General features: G+C 36.9%; 1 protein-coding gene across 1 annotated transcript in view; it reads right to left on the reverse strand.

Annotated features, from left to right (window-relative positions):
• The window catches only part of LOC114651996 (protein WWC2-like), a 350,362-nt gene that overhangs the window by 58,253 nt on the left and 271,340 nt on the right, over window positions 1–20,769 (reverse strand). Inside the window, exons 13-14 of the mRNA XM_028802133.2 lie at window positions 10,307–10,387; window positions 4,173–4,259 (exon numbers count right to left, since the gene is read on the reverse strand). Of these exons, the coding sequence (XP_028657966.1) occupies window positions 4,173–4,259; window positions 10,307–10,387 (168 nt within the window). The remainder of the gene's footprint in view (window positions 1–4,172; window positions 4,260–10,306; window positions 10,388–20,769) is intronic.

Here is a 20,769-nt window from a genome sequence, read left to right on the forward strand (position 1 = left end):
CCCTAGTGTGTGCTTGGTGTGTGTGTGTGTGCCCTGCGGTAGGCTGGCGCCATGCCAGGGGTTTGTTCCCTGCCCTGCTCCCTGTGTTGGCTGGGATTGGCTCCAGCAGACCCCCGTGACCCTGTAGTTAGGATATAGTGGGTTGGATAATGGATGGATGGATGTAAAAAGAACAAAATGTCACTCTTCATTTTTGGGTTATTTCTTCATGCATATGACGTATATCACATTTTGCAGAATTTTCAGAATAATCTTAAATTAAGCTAAATAATGCATCTTGAACATTTTATAAGTACCTGTACTAGATTGTGGTAAAGAAAGTAGTAGTCATCTCTGGTGGATAACATTCAGTCTAACTTGAGTGGAAACACATCTGTAATTCTAACTGGGACAGGAGTGCTATAAGAGGGCAATGCACAAGGATCTTTCTCAGAAAAATATTAATATAAAAAATAATAATACTAACAAAAACAATACAGTGGAGTCTTAATGCATTGTTTTCGTCTCATAAAAACAAAATTATCAAAAGAAAACACCTGTGATCCTACACACATTCAGGTTTGACCCAAAGTAAAAATACAAAGCAAAACTACAGGGTGCTTCACCTAGTAGTGCTAATACTGAAAATACTAACAAAAATTATAAGGTACCTATGCACTTTTATGCTAGGCCACTGATTACTACCATATACACTATGAGTATCTGCGGTGGGCTGGCACCCTGCCCAGGGTTTGTTTCCTGCCTTGCACTCTGTGTTAGCTGGGATTGGCTCCAGCAGACCCCCGTGACCCTGTAGTTAGGATAGCGGGTTGGAAAATGGATGGATGGACACTACTAGTATTACTATAACTGACATCACTATTGCTACTCCTATTAGCACTAATAAGAATATTGATTAAAACCTTTTTGTCTTAAGGCCTTTAAATATTATACAATTTTTCCTGTGATTTTCAGTCGCAAACTTTATTTATAAAACCTTAGAGTGTTACAAGAAGTCAAAGCGAGCTCCCAAAACTGCCAGCCATATAGTCTGACATCCTCAGCGACTAGCCTGGGAGACTCAAAACCTGACAAAATCAAACATGTTTGATGTTGTCTTTAATCATTGGGGTGGTCTTGTGCTTTTTTGTGAGTGCTGACAACCAATGAACGCTCACCTTAAATATAGTTCATATGATCAAGTTACATGGATAAAAGACCATGAGTGTTTTTGATCTCGCAAACAGAAAAGAGGCTCATCTGTCTGATGCTTTGTGTTTTATGTACCACAACAAAAAGGAAAAAAGGAAAAGAAAGGGCAGGGATTGGAGCTGACCTCCCATACCTAGAAAGCATTCATACAACACTGGCTCTGTCAGGCAACACATTATTAGCTGTCAAAAAAGGCTCAAGCCTGGAATATTTTGCTGGAAAGTCTTCACAGAATCATCCAATTTGTCAGCCCCAGTGATTTCTAGAAATATAATCTAACATCCTCAGGTGATGAGATCAGTAACCGCTGTCCTCAAGTTTGACATCCCCTTCCACTAGAAGAATATGATGTTGGCCTTAATAATTCATTACATTAGTTGCATTTTTACAGGTTCTCCCATGTCTACTGCTTCTCCAACCACAGCGCAGGTATGACTAATCATGACAAAAAACATTTCTCAGGTGATTTAAAACTGGCAAGTTAATATAAAAGGTTTTGCACAAAGGGTTTTATGACTGGTTGGTGGCAATGGGGCTATGATGTGCTTTGTAACAAAAAAACCCCAAAAAAGTACATTTTACAGTGCAATTGGCAGAAAATTGTTTCATTTTTAATATCACATTGCAAAATATGGACTACATAGACAATCAAAATGAAGCTTATCTGATTCATACATCCACTCCTATCAGCATTCAAACACAGGGAGCATTGTTTACTGCTGTCAGTATCACCTGACTTAAAAATACATATTTTTTTCCCTTATTTGCATGTAACTACAAATTTAGTTATAATAAAATTACATCATCAGTGCAGAGCACATGCTAAACCAAAGGCTGAAACCAATGCCCAATAAACATTTCAAAAAACGGAGCAGCACTAAAATGTACACTTATACCTATACTTGATTACAGGAAAAATATCCATGGCTATAGTACTCACATTTCAGTGTTTGATATTGCTTACATGCCAAAAATGTTACAAACATCACAAGTGTGGGCTTAAAATTATGGGGTTGGCCGCTATACTGAGAAATACTCTTGAAATTTTTGCACTGAAAAAGAGATGTCTTCTGTGTTTGCTATAGTGGATGCAGAAGACATTTTGGATGGAAGGTATTTTGGATACTTTTTATGGCAATATGCACTGCAGTGTGCTTCGCTTTCTTTATTGAGTGGCAGAGTGGGGAGTTTTCAGTAGATAAGAGGGTTTTTGTCATAGTTGTTTGGCAAAGTCTGATCTGTTTTTCAAATGATTCCATACATTGATCATTGTCTTGGAGAATATAATTGTCATTTTTAGAAATTACAGACTTCTTATATAAAATTTTCATTTTGCTGAAACAATCCATGATGGACTAAAAAGGAATTTAAAGGCCCCTTAAGGCAATTTAACTAACATTAGCACAGATGTGATTTTCATTGAAAGTATCACTAATAATTTATGATCGAAATGCATTTGTACATTCTTTTTTTTCATCAGTAATTTATAAATTTAATGCATTTGTTTTGATATAGAAGAAATTTATGGTATCAGACAAGATTTATAACTTAATGAAAAGAATTGAGACAGTAGGAGATTGTAGAGATTTGTACAGAATCGTCTTTTCAGCAGAGCCGTCCTTCACCAGGATATGTGACCAATCACATGTATGTAATGTCACAAGTCTCAGAATCCCACATGTGATTTCAACATAAATATCGGCCTGTCTAAAGGACAGGGTGAGCAGTGACATAGGAAGCAACATCAGAGACAAGTCGGAAACAGAGAGAGAGACCATTTAATCTGGACATTGAAGAACATAACTTATGCACATTCTGTATCTATAGCCACCTAGGACAACAATAACCACTCTTGACATTGAAGATTTTTAGTAAGCTTTCTAAGAATTATATATATCCAGACATTTACTGTTTACTTTATTTTCTGTTATACTTCCTTCTATTGGTGCTATGCTACTTTAACAAACACAGTGTTGCTTTAACTTTTTTATACTTTGTATTTATATCAAGAGTAACTGAAATAATAAAGTAAATATTAGGGTATCTGGTGCAGGGGGAAAGTGTTAGTGGCATATAACCAAAAAGTATCAAAGCCTTCGTGCATCTCAGGGAGCACAATCTGAACTGTGGCACCAAAGACACCTTGTGATTGCTATTATTCATTCAGGACTCACATGACTATTTTCCCTCACCTGTCATTTGACAGGGTAGAAGGTAGAAATAATACCATATAATTTTTCACACTAGTGTCCTAGCTACTGCTGGTTATTGTGCATTATATGTCGCTAGGACAAATTCTAGCTTCCTGTGTCTCTAAACCAGGATTAGACAGTTTTAGAAATGGTTGGATCATTTCTCTCATTGGGAAATTGAGATTATTTTCACAGTAAAAAAGATATATGCTACCTGGATCGATATTTCACACTCCCACTGACAGGACTGGCTCGAGATAAAGAAATTTATTTCATTGTTGACACTACAATATTGTTTTGTTTGCTTGGCTAGCATTACCATGCAACCATTCAGTCTTTACTGCTACTTATCCAATGCTGATTTGAAGAGACTGAAAATGTAACTACACAAAAATTGGCATAGAGCATAGGTGCACTTTCAGGCATTCCAGTATAGTTTTGAGTTGTCAATAGATGTAACAGCCTATCTTTTAAAAGTGGGAACCCATAAACTCTGAGACTGTATCATTATCTGATACACCACAGAGTAAGACTGGGCTATATTATTAGACATTGTATTATATATTGCCACCTTGGTATAGCAATATAATTGTATTTATGAGACAGAAATCAAGTGTTCTACTGTTCCACTAAATGAAGAATTCAGTCTGTTTGATTTCATTTAAAACATTAGGGTTACAATTTCAATTTTTCAAAAATGTGCCTTATTGTATGTAAGCAGTTTAACTCGTTTATGCCAGTTAAAACAGAAATGGCACATATTCTGGTTGTAGACAGGTCTGTACTTACAGTTTGGCACCACGTGATATCATGAGACTGCCTTGATTTCGCATCTGCATTAACATTATTACAAAGCTTGAATTTGTGCCGTCATACCTGCAAAGGAAAGGAAATACTTTTAAACAGAAATTGTTTAACCAGATATTCAAAAACAAAAAACAAAAACTAACAGTTACTGAGCTCTACTGTAACTTTATGGATGACCTTAATGTTTATTTTACCTGCAGTGATATATGTGCTATACTAAAATGAGACAGAAACAGCAGACCCAAGCAACATATTGCACTAATTGATTTCACATATCAAAAAAGCTGTTGTCTTAAACAATTATTTATTCTATAATTGGAATTCTTGATTTATATACGGTATCTGTTTAGATACATTGTTTGTAATGTGTAATTACACATTAACTAACATTAGCACAATGTAATGTAATGTTGTAATGTAATGTTTGTAATGTGTAATTTATTATTTAATATAGCAAAAGTTCACCTCTCAAGATGGTGGGTAATCTAATCTTCATTCCATGAAATACATGTGTCATCCTTTAGTTAGTTTTTGATTAGGCACATCAGATATACTAGAGTGAGGAATGTTGTGGCAACAAGCTATGTTGGACAAAGCCAAATGAACCCTAGAAATGAGTCCCACAATACTCCCAGCTTAGGTATGAAACAGAATCCCTCCAGCATGCCCTCGACCTCTCCATTAGGTATTCTCCCAGTGGGTTATGCTTGGTGCACCACCAGTGGAAAATGCCCAAATGTCATCCTCTATACAAGCCCTGACAATCTCAACTGATTCTTGTTGATCCTGATAAACAGTAGTTTTACTCAGAGCTTGCCATATTATTGTTGTGATGCTCTATTTATTGTGGGAATGTGAGCTTAGTAATCCTGTACAAGAAATATATTTCAGCTGCTCATACAGTAAAGAGACCTAAAATTTGTATTGGCTAGTGCTGCTTGTAAGATGACTCTTAAAATATATCATACATAAAACTGGAACTATCAAAAATTATAACAAAATTTAAAAAAAACCCTGAATTTCAAAATTTTAAAGCCACTCTAAAGAAAAATAAAGAACATTCATCTTTTTTGCTATCAACTTATTGCACTATTGCGATATTCTGTCTGTACATTGAGACACACTGAGATTTTTCATAGATTTTCATTTTTTGAACAAGAAATCTCCCTTCTGGCCTTCCAATGCTTCTCTTTGCAAAACAGAACTCGCCTGAGAATTTCTACCTTGTTCTGTTCCATACTCCATAATTTACATAACTCAGCTTTGGTAAAAGAGCTGAACACATTCAAAATAGAACAGATTACACAATGTGCAAGAAGGTGTGTGTTATCAACCATAATAATATATGTAAACTAGCCAACCCGCGGCGTAGCATACGCTGCATAATTATGTATTGATGGGTGAACACTTCCTGAACGACACAGTTGTCCAAATGGGGTGGGTTTGTGGATACCACTGTGAGTGAATGAAAAGACAGACCTCTGGAGAGAGCAACATATAATTTTCCATTACTGAAAGCGGGATCGTCTGTGACGAAGAAGGCCACGCTGGTGAAAGTTACTTCATCGGTAGGGCTAAGTGTCAGCACTTGTAGATTAAGGTGTTGCAAGTCTTCATTGTTGACGCTTAATATAGCTTGCGTACTGAGATGTTCCAGAGTCACAGTTGAGAAACACTTTTTTAATGTCTTTTAAGCACAGGGGAAAAAATGAACATGTGAAACATCTGTAATGTAATAAGCCACCAAGAAAAGAAACATTGCAACAATGCTATCTACAACCCGATCTCTGTAAACAGAAGTGAAAACAAAATCGAGCCTGGTGTATTCTTTAACTGCCTTGTGGCGCTGTAGTAGTGCTGCTGCTTTGCAGTAAGGAGACTGTGGAAGATTGTGGTTTCGCTTCCCGGTTCCTCCCTGTGTGGATAGCGCTTTGAATACTGAGAACACCGCTATATCAATGTAACAAAGTATTAACAGGAAATTGTCTTTGTGTAATAGTAAATGACAAATTATCTGCGACAAACAAACTGTTTTACACGCTGCATACCACGCCGCATAATCACGCCGCTTTTTAAATGTTTTTTAAGCAGAGGGAAAAAAATGAACATTTGCAAAATCCGTAACGCTGCTTTCAGTAAGTACAATGCACACGCATTTAATTTGTCGGCCACTTTTTGCCAGCCGTCTTTTCTGGTTTGGGCTGCTTTTGCAGTGTTACCGCTTGTGCATATTAAATCTTGAAATCCTTCGAGTAACTAATTAACTGACTAACACCAACCCACCCACACACACAGCTTGTGTGAAACAAATGCGCCCGTACTTTCATAATTTTGTTGCAGCCTATAGTGGAGTCAGGCACAGAGAAGGTCAGCTGCTGAGAGAGCGTCTCGACTGTTGCAGGGCCTGCATCGGTGAAGCAGGTGAGACGCTAATGAAACAGAGGCACAAGGCTTATTGGTTTTTAAAGACTGCTTCCTTCATTGTGTTTTAACCTCAGTTTTAAAGGATTGTTTTAAGGATCCCATGGGATACCCCTCGCAAACTGTTTTAGACGCTGCATTCAGCAATTCACATCCGCGACAAACATGCCTCTTCTTACATGGTCCTGCTTTTTTGGTTGGCGGGGAAATGTTTTCCGTGTTCCTGCAGGACCATCTAAGAAGACGCATGTTTGTCGCGGATGCGGTGGACGTGGGCCGGGGAATAAAGAGTGTTGGTGGGCGGGGAAACGTTTTCCGTGTTCCTGCAGGACCATCTAAGAAGATGCATGTTTGTCGCGGATGCGAATTGCTGTATGTAGCGTATAAAACAGTTTGTGATGTTGCACACGGTCGTGCGTCGTAACCGAAAAGTCAACGTGGCTCAGAGCTGCATGCGGACTGTAGCACAGACAAACAGAAATGATGGCGTGTTTTCCGAGGCATCGCGTCCGAGTTGGTGGGCGTGGCTCTGCGAGTTTTTGTCGTATCCAATGGTCTTAGAGTTGGTGGGCGTGGCTCCTTCCTGCGTGCTTTCATGGGTGTGGGCGTGGCTCCTTCCTGCGTGCTTTCATGGGTGTCGTGCCACTCTGGCGGCGGCTTAGAGAATTATATATATAGATTGGAAGATGGTGAACTTTCATAGACTAAACATAATATAACATCCTCAAACTTGCTTTACTCAGTTCAGGGTTGCAAGAGACCACAGAAGAACTGGATACCCAGGAAGCACACAGCTCTGGATAGTTACTTTGAGTCATATAAATATTACAACTAGCTGTGATTATGATGTGTGCATCAGAAAAGCAATCTGTGTCATTCTACACATTAAGGGCCATAATAGTGATTGCTTTGATCAATTGTAAAATTTAAACTGGAATTTAAACAATATTAATATCCTGTCAGAGAGCAGATAGGTGGATGATATGCTGAAAAGAGACCATGACTGTACCAAACTAATGCAGGTGACAGAGAGGTGAACACATCTTATAGGAAATGAAGACATTTGCTGAACCGCTAGTTCAAATTTTATCTCAAAAGTCACAACATTAGACAATCTGGTAAAGCTCATCGATTTCATGCTGTAAAGACCGATTCCCTCCTCTGTCATCTAATCCATTATTTCCCATATAAGGTTTATTAAAACCAATTAAAATTTCCTACTCAAGGGGGTTTGCTATTCTCATTGAGTTACATTATCAGTGACAAAATCTCATATGCAATTAAAACGAGCAGCCAGTGGGCCATAAGGACCAGAATTAAGAAACATTAGTTAAGCCAATAACCTGGAGGTGGTTTAATCAATTTGGAGGGGGCAAGACAGTATTCTGATATGTGGTAAACAGAGTTAAATGTAAATGAATAAACATATTTACAAGCATAAAAGAGTAATATTATATTATTACTAGATATAAGTATATTACCCCTTGGTTATTTTTAATGTGAGTGAAATGATTATAGGGTAATTAAGGAGAAAAATGTATTTCTCAAATCAAGCTGATTGTCTCAGTTTGCCTATGGTATAGTTTCTCTAAGAAAAAAAAAATTAATCCTGTCACTAATCTTGGCACTTTGTAAAAGTGGCAAGATCAGTGCCTATACAATTAAAACTACGGCAGCATAGTTGAAGAGGAGCTTTCTCCTAACGCTGCCCAAAGATTCTCTATCAAAATAAAGAAAACATGTCAAAAGGACTTCATTCTTGGCTATCTGAAAATGACCAAAACTGTGGCATGCTGATTTTTGTTCTCGTCTACATGTAGTAACCAATGAAGTCAGCAATCTCTCTCCTAAAGAAATTCTAACTAAAAGAAGACACAGCACTGAGATTCATTGTATTAACAACTTTTTGTTTTAGCAAGACTCAGATCACAATTGCTGAAAAGTAAAGTCACGATAGTCACTTGCTACAGTGATAATGGCCTTTTACTTTTAGTTCTTCAGTTTAAGTTTCAAAATCTCAGTTTATACAACCTGTTGTACTTTAGTAAAATTCTACTAAATGTTGTTCACAGCATCTAGTTTTAATTACAAATAATTGTGCCTCCTACCACCTCCAAAAGACATTCAATGTAAAGTTAACTGTCCACTCCAAATTGTCTGTTTAAAATCTGGAGTGGATTTGTGTATGTCTGTGTGCTCCAACATGTGCTGGCACTCTGTTAGGAGTTCAATTCTACCTTAAACCATATGCTACTGAGATGAGTCCTTATTGGTCTAAACTGGATTCAATAAATGCATAAAGAGTTCTTTGTTTAACTAATAATTTTGGTCATTACAGACTATAGGCTGCTCATTTTAATTATGCCAGAATTTCTGTTGGTAATAACTTAAGACAATTAAAATAACTGAGTAGGATTTTGAATTGGTTTTAATTGTATCTAATTATAAGTATGCCCCTATGTATGACAAGTGAAGACTGGGAGAAGGCCTGACAGAATTGGAATTATGAAGACATTTTAATAAGTAAAATGTATGTCTGAAGGTACATTAAAAATGGTCATTACTGAGGATATTAAAACACAAATGGAAGTTGAAAAGTAACATTTAGACAATTACAAAATATTGTAAAATTGCAAAGACATTATGTGGACAGGTATTGGCAGTCCTCAAATAGAGTTATCTGGTTTATAATGCAGCCAATCTTGGAATTAAGCACTAATCTGTATTGACAGGATCATGTCTGAAGTTTCTACTCTTGAAAATGAGCTGTGCTTGTACATTACAGTTCATAGAAGAATATCTTGTTTATTGGATGCAGTTATAGTCTCTCTTCGTATTTAAATAGCCTTCAAAAAGTCTGATTACCAGTATTTTGGGTTGGAAATAAAGGTTTACTCATGAATTCTTTTTCCTATCCTCTTATTCCAGTAAAGTACACAGCAGACTCCCTATTCAAGCAGCATGTGATGCAAGGCAAAGGATACAGTTACTGACACAGACACACAAAACAACCAAACGTTTTTGTGGTATGGTAGTTAAGTGTAGCACTTGAAGAAAATTCATAAGGAAAAGCTGCAAACTTCAGAGAAATATGAACAAGGCTTGGGTAATATACCAGATCCTAGAAGCTGTGAGGCAGCAGCACTAACCACAGTGCCTTGTAATTTTACTGTATTCTGTAATTGATCTATTGTAAACTTCTAATCTTTGGCCTACTGATTTAAACCAAGGGAAATTTTCAGTTATTTTTACATTTTACAAAGGTGCTGTCTAAAATCAATACCTTTAATGAAGTCATGTGGAAGGGAGATGTGAATTATATTTGAAAATTAAGATTTTGTACATATACAGTGAAGAGCATGTGCCTGTTCTTAGTAAAAAACACTTATTAACCTTTATCAAAGTTATCTATGTTTTTTTAAACAGATCCCATATCTAAAATTTAAACATTCTGTAAATATTATAGTCTGAGCATAATGAAAGGTGTTACACAATCTTCAGACAGGATGAAATCTAGTAATTATATAAACTCTGACAGTTTGCTAGACTTCCAATAAATGAATACCCTTTGTGCTTAGGAAAACATGAGGATTTCTTTGAGGATAATGAGCATGTTCATTTTCTACTGCTTGACATTTTCTGTTTCAAATGTTATAGCAATCTTAAACATGTCTCTGTCCTCCAGAATGACATACTTGAGTCCAATCTGAATCTGAGGTGCCTCAAAAACTATGGGGTCATCTTCAGTGTACACTGGATCTTCAGCTTCAGTGGACCTACAAAAAAAAATATGTATATTAAATTACAAAAAAATGAATAAATTCCACATCTCTTTCCTTTCGTAACTTATTAAAAGCATATATAATATACTAAAAACATACATTCCGTTCCATGGGTAGGATCTATCAAACAGTCTTCTGAGCTCAATTACTTCCATTATGTGGTCACAGCAGACAGCAGCCTGTTCTATCTCACTGTGTGTATGGCAGAAACCAATACTGGCCTACAGGGGATAGCAGTCTATTGCAGTGCACTCTCATGCACACACTCAGACTATGCTCAAATGTATTGTTTACTTAAATCCAAACAGACCTCATTCTAGGCTTTGACTGGGGTCTGGGGAGGGGGGTTAGGAGTATGGGTTTGAAATAGGCTAAGCACAACTTACAAAGATATGTCAAATGACAGTGCTGCCTATTACAAAACTTTTGGAACACAATAGAATGATTGGGGGTACGAAAAGAATTATTTTTTTTTTCTTAAGGTAAACAGATAATACTTGAAAGGTAAATCTGCGAAAAGAGTGGGATCACTGTTAACAGACATTCCAACTTAAAAAAATATTGATTTCAGGAAAATGGGGAGGAGTGGTATCTCCCTAGAAGGAATTCCGCTATATCTCAGCTATATAATTAAAAAAATACTGTGATGATTTTAAAGCTTGGAGGTGGGTGGGTTCTGGGAGATTCCAGATTACGGACTTTCGGGAATCAAAGGGTATACACTGGTGCCTCTGGATTGGCAGACAGGGGTGGTGGTGCCCATTTTTTAAAACGGGAGACAGAAGGGTGTGCTCCAGCTATCGGGGGATCACAGTCCTCAGCCTCCCAGGAAAAGCTTATGCCAGGGTACCACAAAGGAGACTCTGTTCAAGTCGTGGAGCCTCAGATCCAGGAAGAGCAATGTGGATTCCATCCAGGCCATAGAACAGTGTACCAGCTCTTTACTCTCATGAGGATTCTGGAGCGGGTATGGGAGTGTGCCAAATCAGTCTCCATATGTTTTGTGGACTTAGAGGAGGAGTATGACTGTGTTCCTCGAGGGATTCTGTGGGGGGTGCTGAGAGAATACAGGGTTCCGTAACCCCTAACAATGACTATTTGGTCCCTGTATAATACAGCATATACAGTGAGAGCTGTGTCTGTAAACTTGGAAAAACATCAGCACCGTTTCCAGTGGGTGTGGGACTCTGCCAGGGCTATACTTTGTCTCCTGTCCTGTTAATGACTTTCATTGACAGGATATCAAGGCACAACCAGGTAAGGGAGGGGGTCCAGTTTGGTGGCCTTAGAATCACATCACTGCTTTTTACAGACCCTTTTACAGATCTGAGGCAATGGTCCTCAGTAGGAAAGAGGTGGTTTGTCCTCTCAGAGTGGGAGGTGAGTTACTGCATCAGGTGGAGGAATAAGTACCTTGGGGTCTTGTTTATGAGTGAGGGGAAAAGGAATGGTGAGTTTGACAGACTGATCGGGGCAGGGAGCACAGTTATGCAGTCACTATGTCAATCTGTAATGGTGAAGGTTCTGAGTGAGAAGGCAAACCTCTTGATTTACCAATGAATGAATGATATCTGGTAAACATAAGAATGGAAGAAGTTTCTTTGGTTCTTGAATCTATCTTGAAATTCCAGTTAGAATACTGGATATTTCATCAGTTGGAACAGCTGAATTGGTCAAATAATTTCAACATACTGTTGGCTCTGGCATTCAGAGAGCTAGAGTTATGTTGAACAGTGCAAGCTATGTTAAAAACTGTATACAGTATATCAGACAGGCCTAAAGAATGGTAAAGTTTATGTGATAAATGAGACACAAGAGTAGAGAACACATACATTGATTATCTATCTATCTATCTATCTATCTATCTATCTATCTATCTATCTATCTATCTATCTATCTATCTATCTATCTATCTATCTATCTATCTATCTATCTATATACACACACAGACACACACACACACACACATATATGTGTATATATATATATATACACACACACATACATCCATACACACACAGACACACATATATACTGTATTTTTATCTTTATTTTGTACATTTATTGAACTCTAAACTACAGTCAGTACATAATGCAGGAACATTTCAAAGCCACTGGAAACACATTTTAAAAATTTTATTTATTGTAGAAAGACCAGTCTTCACAGAACTGGGCTAAAACCATAGTAAATAAGTTGCATTTTGTTAGTTTCATATATGCATTGTGATCTGCTAAAACTCTCTTCATTTTTTTTTCAAATAATCTGATTATCTCTCTAGTAAAGAAATCCCCAAGTAATTTCTGACAACTTATTGTTCCACTCTTTAATCAAACCACTGGATATCAGTACAAGTTTCATACAGTTTCAAACCTTTGCCTAAACCTTACATTTCTCTTTGTGGAGTGTGAGTTTCTCTCACATGACTGACAATTGATAGGTCCACATGGAATTGAAACTGCAGGGGTATTATTACAATGGTTAAGCCATAGAGACTGGTGTGGGAGTTTTTTTTTTTCTTCCTTTTTTTAACTACTACACTGTTGGTGAGAAAATGTAATCTGTTGAGAAGAATCCACACTTTCATCAATTGGCCTTGTTTCTGCAGAGCAGTAGCTTAAGGAAAAGTACACCCCTACTGCTTAAGAGTGTCTCACAAAGGTGGATACAAGCACTAGGATAAACACACTGAATCTCAAAGGAACCACTGGTAACTTTCTCTTGAAAAGATAAATTGAACACATTGTTTCCTGCTGTTTAAACAACATCAGTAGTTTTTACTTTTTGATGCATTTTCAGGCTTCCCATAGCGTTTCTAATTTTTTTCTCTGTTAAATCTGTGAAATCTGTTGTTTAATTTTTGCAGGAGGTAATAAGTGATGTGGAAAGGAATAATTTAAAGATACAAATTTATTACAGTGTTTATTAAGAAACAGAAATGAGCAACAATAGCAAAAAAAAGGGAGAACACTTTAAAATAGGGACTATTTGGATGACTCTATCAGTTATTGCTAAGTAACAAGATGTTACCTTGGTCTAGTATTAAGATTTACAAAGCACCAGCAAAAAATCTATTAGAATAGGGGCTATGCTTTGTGAATCGATTAAGTGACTAACAGATGTACTACAGCAAGCCCTTAAAGCCACTATTCTACAGTTTACCACTAAATGAATATAATTAACACATATCCAAATGTATGCAGTAGAGAAAATCAATCAATACCCAGTGTGTAATTGTAGCCAGTGTATTGAATAAGCTTTGAAATAACACGCTTATGAAATATTATTCTTTCATATACAATTTACATTTTATTTATACATATTCTTATGTTGCATTGTTTGCCTTTCCTTTTCATTATACATTCTTGATTTTTGTTTTCATTATTTTCTGCAAGAGCATGTGAGAATGTCTTGTTATTTTTGGAGTGCAAGGACCTAGTTAGAAAGTAATTGATTTAGTGTGCCAAAACAGTATCATATTAAAGTTACAGAAAGGTGTTATCAAACCCTGGTATTTGAGAATCCCACAACTGCTGCATTTTGTTGCACTGAAGTACCACTACTGCTGACCTGCTCAAACCTGGAACTTTTGAATTGTGCCCTGGTGTAACCTTCTATCATTCAAACACCTCATAGTGCCAAGGTACCAGCAGCAGGTAACTAAAAGAAAGGTAGTGTCCCAACCACTACAGCAACTTTAACCCTGTCGATATTTAAAAAGGGTTTCCCTGCAATGCCTGATGTGGACTGTATATGGAATGATTCGTTAATACAAGTTAAGAATAAAATTATTGCTTGTGTAATGTTTTTGTTGTGGTTATTTTGTCATTATTGTGGGGGTACTTTAAGAGCAACTACCTTTCCATAAGGCATTTCTCAACATTAAACCTGTTTCATTCAAGGAGCTAATTCTCCCTGCTGAAGAAACCAACTTGAGCCAACAATCTATGCATTCATCCAACTTGTGAATCTAGTTAATCCAATGTGCATATGTGAGTCCACAACCTTTCACAACAGTACCCTGACAGGAACCAATTCTGAATGGAGCATCAGTTCATTTCTGGGCATACTTACAGAAACTGCCACACTGGATCAGTCTAAAACCACTAATAATCATTTCAGGGCACACTTACGGCACTCCCATACTGGATTAGTCTTAAATCACCAATCAACAAAAGCTACACATCTTGGGGGTTTGAGTGGAAACCAGAATATCTGTACATATAGTGACTGAGTGTTCAACTGAACGTTGCTTCTTGAAACTCAACACAAGAAAACAGTAAGCTAAAACCCATGAAAATTAGTCAAGCAAAAGAATAAAAAGATTAAGGAATGCAAATCATCATTTTGCACTGAAATTTCTACATTCTTAGAGGCACGTACATTACTCATGCACTTGGTGCAACATGACAGAAAACACCTTGTTAACAAAATTAACTGAATATACAAATACAAATTATAGTTGACGTCATAAAAATAAATCCTATGTCTGTAGGATGAAAGATTTCAGGATCTGGACATTTAATGCAAGAACAAATAAGGTCTAGAATGAAGAGAGAAGCAAAGAATAATAATGAAAGATACAAAAACAGAACCTGAATATAAAGTACATGGACTGAGTTTGTGCAGAAATAAATAAAATCTGAAATTACAATACAGAACAATATAACATGTTTACTGGAGGGGAGCATGGAGGCACAGTAGTAGTACTGCTGCCTTACAAGAAGCAGACCGGAGTTCACAAAAGAATAGAATATAATAAAATTAAATTAAATTCAAAAATAAATATAAAAGGAAAGTATAGAGTCAAGATGACTGTTTGATTAGCTCAGCTGTTCTATGGATCATAACTAGGATTCCACACCAATAACAGTATAAAGTGATCTTGACTAAGATAGAGGAGGGAACAGATTCACAAATGGAGAAAGAAGGAATTGGAAGTATAAGCCAGCACGGTGGGGAGAAGGGTCAATTACAATGTGGGAGTGGTGTTCCAGGGGTGTGTCGCCCCCACTGAGCACTATGGTGGAGCATGGAGTGATCGAGTATGCTCCTTGGGATCTTGCAGTTGAAGATGAGGGCATAAGGAAAATGGAAGTCTGATTCTGAGCAAAGGATGGTGGTTGGGATGAAAGCTAGAGAAAGGGACCACACCTGTCGTTGTCTCCATTGACTTAAGACACCCAAAGGGTAAGCTGCGGAGATGTGGTAGAAAGATGCACTGAGCGCGCAGTGTGGGATTTTAAAACGAACCTTATTCTGAATTAAATTTTTATTCATGGTTTTAACGGTCCTATTAATTGAACATTTTAACTTTTTCATAAAACACTGATTTCTATTGGATTATGCATTTATTTAATTAGATAATAATTAAGTATTAAGTATTTACTAAAGTATTAAGAATTTGTTTAAGTATACTTTAATTAGGACACTGCCTTGTTTTGCTTTGTTGGAATATTTTTTTTTTTTTTTATTGTTTCACACCAATGTTGTTTTCAGTATCTTCCCCCTAGTCTACCTTAGTTTATGACTATCAGTGATCTGGGTACAAGAAGGTAATGCCAGCTGCAAGCAACCTGTGCATAACAGTGTGAGAAAACACGAGTAAGGGATCAAGTCTAAACTCTAGGAAGAAGAAGTGACTGAGAGAAAAATGGCTCACTTCTTCTGAAAAAAGATACAAATACATTTGTAAGAGTCAGATTTTTGTGATAGTAAATTACCACCTGACGTGTTGCCTATGAACAAGAGTGCTTTTTATGCTGTAACACACTACTCCTAAAATTCAGTAATGTATGCGTTTTTTCATAAGTATGGCATTTAAAATATTTTATGCTGTTGTGAGTGATTTATGCTAAATATATAAAGAATAACCTCCCAGAGGATGAGTGAATTCAGTCAGACATCCTAAAAGAAACCCCCAAAAGTGTTAAGAATTACACTCATCCTGAACTATTAAGAGGGAATCACCTCTTATTTTTCTCACTGCATAACTGCCTTTCTGAATTGACTCTTTTATTCCGATTCCGATAATTTGATTATGTGGTCAATATTTCCTCATGGCCAATATCCATCCATCTTCTAAACCAACTTCATCTTGAGCAGAGTCTAGGGAAAGTTGGATCTTATTCCAGAATGTATAGGAACCATCCCTGGACATGGCACCAGTTCATTGCAGGGTGAACACACAAACAGGCCAGTTTAGCATGGCCAATCCATCTAACCTGTATGTCTTTGGATTGTGAGAAGAAATTGGAGCAGCCAAAGTAAACCCACACAGGTACAGGGAGAACATACGAACTTCACACAGGGATGAACCATGATGTGAGCCCCGATTTCCTTAATGGAAGCAGCACTATCACTGTGTCGCCATGCTTATCTACATGACTGATACAGAACTACAAAATACTCTGATGACTGAGATATTGAAGAAACGAAAAAGTGACAGAGGCCTGGGAACTAGAAGGTAATTTTATCTTTCAGTGAGTTACTCAAAACCTGTGGGTTAATAATAACAAACAACAATGCAAACAAATCACATAGTAAAACAAATTTAAAAAATACGTAAGGTGTTGCAGGAACAGGTGTTAGAGATCGGGAAATAAAACATCCTGTAAGGAACGGGTATACTGGCATCCCATCAGGAATCAAAGAAGTGCAATTATTATATACTCCCCTAAATGGCTAGATGGCAGCATCCATGCGGACAGGTACACCCATGGACAACCATAGGTTATGCTGGGGGTTGCAGTGCTGTATAGCTGCCATGTGGGGGTCCCTGGATGTCACCAGGGAGTACTATCTTGGACTATCCCCCATGGTCTTTGGGACTTCCGACTGACCCAGAAGTGCTTCCATCGGGTTATGCCCTTACACTGGAAGTACCCCCAGGTCCAAGATAAAAGGTACATCCAGGCGAGCTGGGGTCAGGAGGAAGGAGGACAACGCTTGCCTAGTGGGGTGGAGTAGAGGAAAAGAAGAGTTAAAGAGGTACTGTGTACATTGGAGAGCTTTTGTGAAGATCATTGTATTAAAAAAAAAGTTGTTACAGTGCTACAGCTAACATAATTTATTGTGGCTTTTTTGAATTGCTAATTAAAAGAAATCTAAAAGTATTTCATAGATAGATAGATAGATAGATAGATAGATAGATAGATAGATAGATAGATAGATAGATAGATAGATAGATAGATAGATAGATAGATAGATAGATAGATAGATAGATAGATAGATAGATAGATAGATAGATAGATAGATAGATAGATAGAAACAACCAAGTATGGTTCTTTAGTAGAACTTCAATTCTTCCCCAGGTAAAACAGCTGAAAAAGTATTCACCATTGCAGGAGAACTCCTGCTGTTGACCTGTTTATTGTATTTACAAAGCTATTTTCATGTCTGGGCCCAGCATATATTAACAATGCTTTTAATAAACCTCCTCCTGCTTGATTAAATAGGATCTAAAGGCAAGTGTGCATAAAAAAGAAATCTGAATGCCACCCGCTAAGAATCTGCACATTACAAGCTGGGATCATCAGCAGTTTTTGTGTTAATATGCATTTCTGAAAAACGACAACACTTAATTATCTACTAGAGGGTAGGCTTGATTTGGTAGATTAATACATTCTACTCATTGGGGACAGCTGAAGGATGCTGCGATTCAGTGTGTGAAGAGTCAGAGCCTTGGACTGCATTAACTACTGACATAAGGTTGCAGAGCACTGACCAGCAAAATGTAGTACATATGATAATTAAATTTCTACCAACCTGTGCTCGTAAAATAGAATAAAGGGTTTTCTTCTCTACATTTGTTAAGTATTTCAGCTTCCCAATTAGTATACATGTAATGTCATTTTTCTGTTCATCTCAAAGCTTAGCAATAAACCATATATCAGACAATTGCCAAGTAACATTTCGTTTGACAGGTAAGGATTCATAATTATGATGCATCAGCATGGCTGAAAACAGATGCCAATAAATGTGCACTATTGATTCTTTTACTGAGCTAAGAAAATGTTAAATCTCTCAGCTCTTTTTATTATTCTCACAAAGGCATCAAAAGAGGCAACAAAATACAGACTGTAGAGATGCAAAAGTATTTTACCCTTTAAGTCCTAAAACATAAGGTGTGATGTTACTGTATCAGTGTTAATAATTTTTAGGTTTTATACTTATAACTTAACCTGAGCCCCTTGATTGATTATTGATTAATCCACAAAGTGAATATATTCCTACTTCAATTAATCACACTGCTGAGATCAATACACCAAAAGCAAAGATAAGGCAGTAACTGCTATATATACTTAGATTGTGGTAAACAAACTAATAATAAAGGCAATAATAAATAAATAAATAATAAAGGCAATGGCAATATTTTAAGAGGTTAAACATGTAAAGCAATGTTGTAAAGAATTTGCTGATTGCAAAGCGTCTTTTGGGCATCAAGTGGCACAGTAGGTAGAACTGTCACTTCAAAGCAATTGGATCCTGGTTTGAATTCCAGCTGGGGTGTTTTCTGTGTGGAGATTACTTTTCCTCTCTTTATTTAATTCGGTTTACTCCTGGTCTTTTCAAAGCCCATAAACATAATGTAAAGTCAAATGGAAATGCTCTACTGAAGCAATGTTAGTGGTTGTGTGTTTATCGATTGTATTATGTAGCCACCCTACTTTAAAATAGTGGTAGGTAAAAATAAAAAGTTCAATTCCCTACATAATTTTTGGATTTTGTGTTGATTGGTGGCTAGTAATGCTTTTGTGTGTTTCCATGAGGTTCCTCTGAGGATATGGCTTCCTCCATCAGTTTAAAGACATGTAGTTATTTTGACTGTAATATGTAAATTGCTTTGGTATAGTTGAACGTAGTTAACTGTGTAATGGCCCAAGATCTCATCAAGGGTTGATTTGTAAACATCTGATGGTGCTAGGGCTGATGATCTAATTCTTCCAAAATGACTTAAAAAAGGCATTGCTACTCTGACAGGAATTTAACTCTGCTCTGCTTAAACTGATTTTTAGGGTCACCCGATAGCACTGTGGGCAAGAAAGAAACCATTCTCTGTACGGGGCACTAGTCTACTGCACACATACACACACACATACACGCATACACACACACACACACACACACACACACACACACACACACACACACACACACACACGCACACGCACACGCACGCACACACACACACACACACACACACACATTTCCTGATATTGGAGTAAACATAACATGCATGTGGGAGGATATGAGGGCAGCTGTGTATTGAAAACCTAAATGTAGCATATTCTGACTCCTGACACAGAGGAACTCAACTAGTATTTGAATCCAGTCTCCTAGAACTATGAGACATCAATGTCAACCTCTGAGCTACAATACAGCCCTCAATCACATACATTCATAAAACTTTAATTAAAAACAGATAATTCAGAAAGTCTAAAATAAGAGATTGCTGTGTTACAAATTGCATCTGATATGGTGGAATGAAAACCCTTTGCAGCTGCAAATGTTTCTCTCCTAAATGAGTGTTCTAGTCTTTATATGATCCTGGGGAGCAGTGCTCATTTCTTTTAAATTACAATCAATTAAGCACTCCTGCTACATGCATAATATCCATAAAATATCTTTTCTACTTTTTTGTATAATTGAACTAATTACACTGTCATTTGCAGCTGACATGGGATTAGATCATGTACAGTATATGAAACATTTAATTTCATACAATTCTGCTAATGAAAGGTTTGGTAAATATTTTAGCAAAGTAAATTAGTATGTACAAGTCTGACAATAACAACACTTTCTGTATGTTACAAGGCAAATAACAAAATAGATATGATTGGCAGACAATTTAAATATCACTCTTGATTACACATTTGCCTAAAACAGCTGCTTTAAATTCCTCAGTGTCTGTATATCAGGGAATGTCCTCCAGCTTATGTTATACATAACTGAATTTGGTGATCACCTGGATAAATAAAACATTTAGCCACTAGTCTTTGTCTTGTATTTTTGATAAATAATCATATCATCCTTTGTGACTAGCTTTGGACTCATACTTGGTATAGTCTGACATTTTCATCTCTGCAGCAAAAGTTCTTTTTTCTTGAAAAACATCACTGGACACTGGGCCTTGCCTCATTTGTTTTTTTCTGCATAGACTGTAAACAGGTTATAATCAGTTCAGAATTTTGCCACCATAGTTACAGCTCAAGAAATACTTTTACCTACACTACTTCTTATCTGCCTTATTTACACAGTTTTCCTTTCAGATACTGAATCATTTTTAAAAGTCTGATAATGGCTCATGTTGCTGTTTGATCCACACTGCTGAATACTTACTTGTGTATTCCGTGTGCACTATATAATCTTCCTGATA

Source organism: Erpetoichthys calabaricus, chromosome 5 (genome assembly GCF_900747795.2).
Source record: "Erpetoichthys calabaricus chromosome 5, fErpCal1.3, whole genome shotgun sequence".
NCBI classification, from domain to species: domain Eukaryota; kingdom Metazoa; phylum Chordata; class Cladistia; order Polypteriformes; family Polypteridae; genus Erpetoichthys; species Erpetoichthys calabaricus.